General features: G+C 44.6%; 1 protein-coding gene across 1 annotated transcript; it reads left to right on the top strand.

Moving 5' to 3' along the window:
- Positions 1-6,035: 6,035 nt before the first annotated feature.
- Positions 6,036-8,838, top strand: spp1 (secreted phosphoprotein 1). The gene is made up of 7 exons (XM_070925255.1): positions 6,036-6,089; positions 6,281-6,325; positions 6,403-6,477; positions 6,974-7,036; positions 7,189-7,323; positions 7,593-7,937; positions 8,422-8,838. Exons 1-7 carry the CDS (start codon positions 6,036-6,038, stop codon positions 8,836-8,838), a joined length of 1,134 nt encoding a protein of 377 aa, XP_070781356.1.
- The last annotated feature ends 738 nt before the right edge of the window (positions 8,839-9,576 follow it).

Raw genomic sequence — 9,576 nt, 5'->3', positions numbered from 1 at the left:
AGCCCAGTGGCTAACGGTGTCGACAGATAAACTGCGCGTGCCTTCCGCGCGTTCAAATAAATCAGTGCGTCAAACGCATTAAATGACTATTTATATATGACTTAGTGCGTGCGTGTGTGTTTGAATGTGTCTGTGTGTGTATATTATGACGCCGCATGCGTCCGCCGAATTATCTTCGTTAACGCCTGTTTCTGAATGACTGATTTAGGTCCGTTAGACATGTTGCCAAAGCAGGAGGCAGCTTGAAGCGCTTGTGATATTTCGTCTGTCAGACGTCCTGCGGGAACATGTCTTGTTGTGTTGGGTGACTTCTGCTGCTTGTGACCGCCTTGCATTTAAGTACAATTTTAAAATACAGCATAGGCTGCTGTCGCGTTCCACATACGCCTTACGATCGTCAACCATCTTTGTTTGTTGTGTTAATACAATACTTCCTCATCCTAAGCACAAAGTGGAAATTTATTTGTTTTGTTTTTTTATTTAGTTGCAATACTTTTTTTGTCATATGGAAAAAAAACATTGACATTATCACCATATGTTGTTGATATTGTAGCCATTATAGCCATTGTCGTTCATTTGGAGTTGTGTTGTGTTAGTGTTGTCGAATCATTGCAGCTAAATGTTAGCCACCCGGCGCTGTGCATTTGCTGTCCTGAACACGCCCGTTCCTCCTGTGAACGAATGACTTGACTGAATCTTAAGTGTGAATATGAAGAAACGCTGGGTATCTTAGGGAGAAAAGTAACAAAGCATTATGTTTCTGAGATGTGTGGGAGATGAAGTTGTTCATCTATTTGTTTCCACGTCATGCATCTGCAGATTTCTAGGTGTGTGTGTGTGCGCATGTGCCTAGTTTTGTTCGTTACCTCTCTTAGATGTAAACGCGCGTGTCAGTGTGTCAGACATCAACGCGCACCGACAGACTCAGACACTTTATGAGCCAATCAAGTTTAATGATTCTGTAGTCGCAGCAAATTACATGAGAATTCAGAGAATGCGGGTCTGTCTGGATACGACCCACCTAACCCCCTTTTCATCTTTTTCATAAAAAAGCCGCCACTTCGCTCGCTTATTTTCAAATAGAAGTCAGCAGGATGTAAAACGAAATATTTTGAAGGTATCCAGACAAAATGTATGAACAGGGATCTTGGCAGAGGATACTTGGATTAGGTTGATGGACTAGATTGCCGAACTGAGTGCCCAGGAGTAGGACTTCCAGAATTCAGAATAAAAACACACAACAGTTTTAAAGTAATGTATCGCAGCATTTAATTGTCACGCCAACTAATTAAAAAAGCAGACTGATAACTGGTGTCAGAAAAATAGTGGAAATACTATGAAGTCATGTATGGTGTACCTCTCTGACCTGTACTTTATCATAAAATAACAATCAAATATGACTTATACAGGGTCGGATTTATACGCTGCTCCTCCAAATATATCCATACATATAGATACACACACACACACACACACACAGACACGATTCATAAAGAGTTACTCACACACTTGGAAATATATCGTACTTGACTGTTACACATACACACAAAGAAAAAAAAAACATGCCTCTCCTCTTGTCCGACAGTTTAAGACAAATCAGTCTGGTGTCGCAGACAAATTCTCAATTATCCGGAGAGACCTCAGTCAGATGATTTTCTTCTGTCTGTGAGGAAGCTGAATCACTGTCCTACCACCTGACACTATATGCTGCTGTTTTTCCCCAGAGCCTGTCACTACATGTCCTTAAATTAACTTCATACACAACAAGTGTGTGTGTGTGTGTGTGTGTGTGTGTGTGTGTGTGTGAGAACGAGAGAGGCAGAAAAAGTACATTCATGTGCTTCTGTCTGGGCTGTAAATGTCTGCATGTCTTCATCCATGTATTTGTCTTTGCATTGTGTGTGTGTGTGTGTGTGTGTGTGTGTGTGTGTGTGTGTGTGTGCGTTTGCCCCCACACCACCACCACAGCACCAACCACAGGAAGAGTGGGAGAGAGAGAGGAGAGGAGAGGTGGACCACGGAGCGGTTAACCTCATGACATCACAAGCTCCGAGCTGATTGGCCGCTTCCTAGAGGCTGGAGGGTTTATAAGCCAACCAGGGGCCTCGGTTTTCAGCAGCAGCAGCAGCAGCAGCAGCATCACCGAGCAGCGGACAACCATCCAGGAGAAACCCAGGAGATAAACCAAAGACAAACCCACGTCTGTCTGTTTCTGCTCCACAGTCTGCCGCCGCGGGACTCCTGAAGCCTCCTCCGACTGCAAAACAAGGTCAGACTGAATAGATGACAAACTACATCACATTCACTGCGTGCAGTTTATTCTGCAGCACTGGTGGTGTGATGAGAGGTGGGAGGGCAGGTTAATATTTGTTTTAGCCGCTGGGAAAGATTCAGTTCAACCTTTAGAAACTTGCAGTGTGAAAAGTTCTTTCATGCATTTGAAATAGACTATATGGCCAAAAGTATGTGGACGCCCCTGTCTACATACTTTTATGTACTTTTGGTCTGGGGCTGTTTTTAACTATTTGGGCTGGGCCTCTTCGTTCCAATGAAGGGAAATCTTAATGCTACAGCATGCAGTGATATATTAGACAATAGTCTCCTTCTAAAAACTTGACTGACCTGCACAGAGCCCTGACTTCAACCCCACCCAACACCTGAAACACAGACTGTGAACCAGGCCTTGTCACCCAACATCAGTGTTGGCCCTCGAACATGCTCTCATGGCTGAACGGGAGCATATCCCTGCAGCCAGGTTCTAAAACCCAGAAGAGCGGAGGCTGTTAAAGCAGCAGATTAATGCTCATAGTTTTGGAATTTTCAGCTGTCACATATGGTGAACATGTTGGGCGCCCACATACTTTTAGCGATGCAGTGTATTTTCTTTGTGGATTTCTCCTTTCAACACTGTGAATGTGGGTAAACAAAAAGCAGGTTTTTTGAATTTATTTGAACAAAAATATTACATTTTTAAATCATTTCCTTCTTAAGCTTTAAAAACACACTATAGTCTGTATATAAGCCCAAAAAGTCTTACTTTCTTAAAAAACGAGAAAAAGTCCGCCAGTTTGGTGTGGTCGACTCAAATCCAATACAAATCAACTCGTTTTAAATTTTAGAAAAAGCAAATGTAATTTGTTTTGATTCTAGCATTAATCTGCCCTTTTCTAATAACAGGTTTGTCTAAATCTGAAACAGGTGGAAAGCAGTGGATTTAGAACTCAGTAACAGACAGCAGTGGCCTAAAGATTGTTTTGCAGTGTTCTTGGTAACTTCTTTTCAACTGCAACTCTAAGAGTTTCCTAAGGAACTCCCGCTTCATTTGTGACTAATTTTTAAACGCTCTTGTACAACATCATCAGAAATTAAAAGTCAACGCGGCGCAAACTCGCATGAAACCCACAGGAGGGTTTGGTTATCCGCCATAAAAGCTCTGCAGTTTATTGCACTTAATTACCAGTTCTTTTTAAAGACTTTATGGCAAGTGGAAGTCCGCCTATGATTGGTCAGATGTGAAGCCGGGGTGGCTGTTGATTGGCTCATTAGTGTCACAGTGACACCAGGGCAGGAAGGGGAAGCTGTGTGGGCAGCAGGAAACGAACCTCTGGATTATGTGTCACATGACCCGGACCAAGCCCCGACTAACCACACTGACAACACACACACACACACACACACACACACACACACACACACACACATACTGATTAACTACCAGCTCAGTCAACAGTGCCTTTTAACTGAAGAGCTGAGGAGAGTTTTGAAGGTTGAGGTTCTTTTTGTAGGTGTTTAGTTTTCCAAAGAAAGGCCAAAGTCCAGCAGAGTCTCAGAGCTAAAATAAGTTCTGAAACCAAGCCTGTTCTCTGTCTTACGATGGAAGTAAATAAACGCATGACCACTAAACATTTGAGTGCTTTTCAGTCTGCAGAGAGAAGTGCATAACTACATCTGAGGTCTTCTCTCACTTGTAATTATCAAAACCGCTTGCTGTCACTTTTGGCAGTCGGAATCCCCTCAGCACAAACTGAGAGCCGAGACTAAAGTGTTTAAAGTGTTCAGTGTTGGCCTGGAAGTGAGGCATCATCCTGTTATACCCTTTAGTCCACTTCCAAAATAAGAGCTGGTTATGGTGGTTAAGGAGTAGTTGAGGCGTATACCATATAACCGCGACACCCGCAGTTCGATTCTAGCGGGGGACTTTTGTTTTAGCTGAGACCACGTTGTTTTTCAACCATCAGGTGGAGAAACATAGCATTATTTGGTGTATATTATAAAATTCAAAATTGCTAAAATCACATTTCATATGTTTGGAGACTAACTTTCAGTGGTGCAGTGGTTCCCAAAGGTTTGGGCTTATAACGCGAAGCTATGTCTACTCACGACCCCTTGGCCTTGTCAAACTATCCAGTATTTTACAATAAAGACAAAATGATTAGAGAAAAGTCTTTGCTGGTTGCCTGGCAACCTGACAACCTGACAAGTCTCCAGGAAGTTAATGCTCCTGGCCAAGAAATAGTCTGACTCCTCGTAAAACCACAACTTTGGTTTTTGTAGATGTGACAAAAGAGATATGACATGTTAATTAGTGAGCTTCGGAGAGGCTGGTTTGGACAGAGACAGGCTAACTGTTTCCCCTTGCTTCCAGTCTTTATGCTAAGCTAAGCTAATTTCCTACTAGCTTTAGCTTCATATTTAGCTTACAGATATGAGACTGGTATCAATCTTGTCATATAACTCGGAAAGAAAGCGAATGAGCGTGTTTTCCAAAATGTCGAACTGTTCCTTTGACCTCCACAGCTACATGTTCAACCCCAACCCCAGTTCTAACCTTAACCTAAACCAAATTCTACTCTTAACCCTAGAACCAAGGCTTAATCCTCAAACAGGCCTTGGAAGAAGTGAGGACCAGACAAAATGTCCTTACTGTCGAGGTCTGAAACTTGGTCCTCACAAAGATAGATGTACAAGAACACAAGGACGAAGGTGACATTTCTGCTGCTGTTGAGAGGGCCCTCACACTGACATAAAGCCCCTAATCCTGGAATTATCCTAAACCTAATTCCAGCCTTAAGTTTAAAACCAAATCTTAAATCCCCCTTAAACAGCCCTTTAAAGACTTGAGGCTTCCAAACACGTGTCCCTTCTCTAAAACTCATAGCGGTCCTCACAAAGATAGACGTACCGAAATACACGCGTGCATACAGTCACATATGGGCGTCTGTCATGTCTCTGCTGCACTGTGGCTTTCCAGTTATAACCTGGTGAATTACACAGTATAGGAAGAGTCCATCATTAAAGATAGAAGCAGACACTCAGACTGTTCCTCCCACAGCATACACGAAAAGCAGAGCGTGGTACAGTAAGAGGGGAACTGAGAGAAAAAGAAATGCTTTTAAAGCCGCTTTTTAAGGTTTAATACCTGCAGTGAAACAAAGGATGGTCTGAAAAGACCAGAACCAGCAATGATCTGATCCCACTAGGTGCTTTGCAGAGTGATTGATGAAAAATGCAAACTAGACTCTAAATGGTTTCTCCCTTAAATCTTTTCAGCCAAACACTCTCAGACCAATTTCTCACAACTTTTGGACCAGAATCAGCCAGAAACATCCTGCCTCATAGTTTAACAAACCACGCACCACACCGATGTTTTACTGTATCGAAACAGACTTGTCAGGGACACCTAACCACTCGTTTAGGTCTGTAATTAAGGACGTAATGACTTCCTGTGACATACCAAGGCCTCAGGAAGTACCACTGCTTGTTAACGGTCATGTGACTGTGCGACCTCCATTTTTAGGACGGAATCTGGGCGAGAGCATTTGCTGACGCGACTCGCAGCTCATGTTGAGTTTGACATGTCATTGTGTTTCCTGTGAAGTTATGGCCTCCGGACTGGGAATTTTGGTGTCGTACGAACTCTGTGTATGAAGATTAAGATTTATTATTTTATTGTGTTGTATGATGATGTTTCATTGTGTGACTTCAACCTGCGTGTTTCTGGTTTTCTCCCCGTCCAGACACCAAACTTTGACACAATGAAAGTGGCCGTCGTTTTCGTCCTGCTCTTCGCCACGGTTCTCTGCCGGCCGGTGAGTCATTTTCTCCGTCAAGTCAAAGCTTTCAAGATAGCTTTTGCTGACCTGAGAACAGCAGCTTTGTCCGTGCATCACATTGCATTTTTTTTGACATTTAGTTTCAATCAATTTCGACATTTGGTTTTGGTTCATTTACTTACTTCGCTCTCGATTCAAATTTATATACATCTTTGTTTGCCTTTTAGGCGAGAAAACCTTCTGACAGCAGTTCGGAGAGCTCAGAGGAAGTGGTGAGTATCTGGAGAGAGAGAGGGGGGGGGGGGGAGAGAGACACTTCCATATTGACTGATGTTGGTCTTGTCCACAGGGGAGACGACCAGCAGCTCAACCCGTCAGGAAACAGGCAGCAGTGGTTCCTCAGACCCGTGCAGCACCTGTACAGGTATAATATTCCTCCACTTCATCCACTTCATCTGCTTTTTTCAATCTGTTCTCCTCTTGGTCCAAATGAAAGACATGCGTTCTCTATCGGTATACCATCACCGTCATGTGGACTCCCTTATCACCTTAATTAATAAGGAGTTCTTTGGAGCTTAACTTCTCAGAGACCGAAGAGCTGTGTTTGGGGAGAACCAAACTTCTGGTGATGCCCCCTAGGAAGGATCACTGGGGGAAACTCTTCAAAGTCTTTTAAAGTTAAGGAAGACATTTTAACAGCTGTCTAAGTCACTCATTGAGTTAGACCTTATTGAGTTTCCCCTATTAAAGCTTTATTCATCAATAACGTTTTTTTTTTTTTCTGATTCTGATTCATTTTTTTAACGCCACAAAGGCAAAGAGCCATCCACTAATTAACGTTCTTTGACTGGCATTTGCCTGAGACATGAAAAAGAAGCAATGAGGAAGAGGATTAATCAAATGTCTCTCTGGTGTTGCAGAATGTTGTAGCAGCAGCTGCTCCTGGCTCAGATGAGAGCACAGAGAGTTCCGATGAAGACGAGGTGAGACATGTCAAGCCAACTATTTAAATAAAATCAACCAATCATTTATCAGGACTCATCTTGTCAAACGATCAGATTTTTCTCATGTCTTTTGTCGCCTCCTCCGGTTCTGCGGTAAAGTTCATGACTTTCTGTCTTCATGATTTCTGCAGCAGGCGGCAGCAGAGGCCCCAGTAGAAGTCAAATCGGACAGCGCAGACACCGCTTCGTCCTCAGATACAGCCTCTGTCAACAGCAAGGACAGTGAAGATGATGACGACGACGACGATGATGAAGCAGAGGAGAGCGTGAGTAAAAACACACCAGCAACGCGTCTGGTTACATATAGTAATATATGTCTGTATATAGTAGTCTGTATATATGTGGCCTAACCCACCTGGAGATCAGAGACGCTGTGTTGCTGCATCCTTGTGTTGATATACTGTATGTTACATACAGATAGAGGTTTCTGATCTGTGCACATATGTGTTTGGAGTGACACATCTTAGTCTATCATAACCATAGATTGTCACTCACAAAATATCTGACAGCTCTCCTCCCACCTCTGTATCTCCAGGAAACTGACGAGGACGAATCTAGCGACAGCTCAGAGTCAGGCGAGTCCTCCACTGCCGCTCCCGCCACCGTCACCGTCACCCCAGTGATCGTCACAGAGGAACCCGTGGCTGAAACCACTTCTGAGCCCATCGTGCCCACCATCGTCACCGACACGGACACAGCCCGCGGCGACAACTTGGGGGGCTACCCCAGCGACTACAAGTCCATTGTCTACGTGGAGGACAAATCCTACCACAAGGTTCCTGGTCCCTACAAGTCCTACGAGTTTGTCGGAGCGGGAAAGAAGATGGCCTACGACATGACAGACGGCAATGAGGTGGAGAAGTCACTGCAGGTGTACAAGGTACAGGTCAGTTTGAGCTTCCTGAGAGTGTTAGGCCGTCAGTAGAGTCCAAATGAAATTCAATTTGGCTACCTTGTATTACCGTACCATTGCCAATGTGTCAGCACACTTGGGTAGTGTTTAGAAAATATCGAATCAGAGCTAGTGCTTAAAAATGTAGCTCAACGCCACAAAACCTTACGGTATGAAAGGATTCTTCTGTACTACTTGTTCTAACTTTCTCACTCTTCCTTTCTCTCACGTCAGTCTACAAAACACCTGACCTCAGCTAACGTTTTGGCCTCCTTTTAGCACTTGCACCCTGTGTGACACTGATTGTACTTCAGCCGACACAAGCTCCTTTCAGTGCCTGGACTTCAAGCCATTTCAGAACTTTTACTGTCACTTCAATGGATACTTTCATTCTATCTTAACTGCCACTTTCAGTAATTCTGTTCAAGCTGGACAAACTAATTGTCCCATCCCTCCTCTGCCTCACCTCCAGGCTCTTCAGGTCCACTCCGATCTCCTGGAGGAGGACACCAGCACCCCTGAGGTGGAGAGCCAGGGCCTGGACGCCTCCTCCGGCACCACTCAGGACCAGGACATCAGTCCCCGCCAGGCCGCCCTGCCAGAGGAGGAGAGCACTAGCACCAGCGACGCCACCACCAGCGAGAGCGAGAGCTCCAGCACTCCGGAGGAGGAGGAAGAGGAGGAGAGCGCCAGCACCACCAGCGACAGCGCCAGCGCCAGCGAGGAGTCAGAGGACGAGGAGAGCCAGAGCAGCGAGGAGGCCACAGCCACGCCCGGAGCTGCCGACAGCGAATCAGATGAGAGTGACAGCACTGAGAGTGACTCAGATGAGCAGGCGGCGGGACCCGACACCACCACTGACATGCCAGTGGTCATCACTGCCAAATAAGCCCCGCCCATCCAGGAAATGGTGTGGTCGGTGGTGTCAGACAGATTCATATAAAGAGCGCATGCTGCATCCAGGTGCAAACAAACCCCCTCCAGAGATACTTTCCACTGTAGGGCCAAACAGGGACAGCCCAGGCTTAATTATTATTGATTTCAGTGTGTTCAGACAATATTTCTGTAATTATTTGTGCATCCAGCAGAAATGCCTTTTCTTCTGGGTTGTATTTAAATAAACCAATAACCCCTGCATCCTGTGGTCTAGTTGCCCTGGTGAATCCCATGTTTGACCCCGCAGGGGAAAAGTAACTTCACAGGATGTTGAGAGTGACGACTGCTACCTGCAACAGGAGGTTGACTGACCTCATGACCTTTGCCCCCTCCCCTCTCCCCTCTGTTGCTGCAGGGTAAAAGGTCAAAACTGGAAAAGAACAAAGAAACAAACACAGTTGCGTCCTGATATCTACACTAGCACAACACTGCATTTAATCATCATTAATTAATAACTGCAATATGCAAACCTTCATTGTTTTTGTGCTTCTAAAATAAGAGGTAATCGCACCGTTTATTTAAATACTTGTAATCGTTTCAAGCGTAATACAATTTAAACTTGACATTAAGCCATACATTTGCTGCCTGTGTGGCTTAGCTTTGTTGCTCGCTAGTATTACATCTGCTGGTGTAGATAAAAGGCTGTAAAACCAGGAGAAACTCACCATCCAGTACAGGGTTCAATCAGGTA

Source organism: Enoplosus armatus, chromosome 18 (assembly GCF_043641665.1).
Source record: "Enoplosus armatus isolate fEnoArm2 chromosome 18, fEnoArm2.hap1, whole genome shotgun sequence".
Lineage (NCBI taxonomy): Eukaryota > Metazoa > Chordata > Actinopteri > Centrarchiformes > Enoplosidae > Enoplosus > Enoplosus armatus.
This window is presented reverse-complemented; position numbering and strand designations above follow the sequence as displayed.

What these genes read in the sequence shown, in the direction of transcription:
- spp1 (XM_070925255.1), top strand. Translation starts at nt 6,036, where the DNA reads ATGAAAGTGGCCGTCGTTTTCGTCCTGCTCTTCGCCACGGTTCTCTGC. An exon ending in ATGATGAAGCAGAGGAGAGC is followed by an intron (nt 7,324 to 7,592) that starts GTGAGTAAAAAC and finishes CTGTATCTCCAG; the next exon opens with GAAACTGACGAGGACGAATC. An exon ending in AGTCACTGCAGGTGTACAAG is followed by an intron (nt 7,938 to 8,421) that starts GTACAGGTCAGT and finishes CCTCACCTCCAG; the next exon opens with GCTCTTCAGGTCCACTCCGA.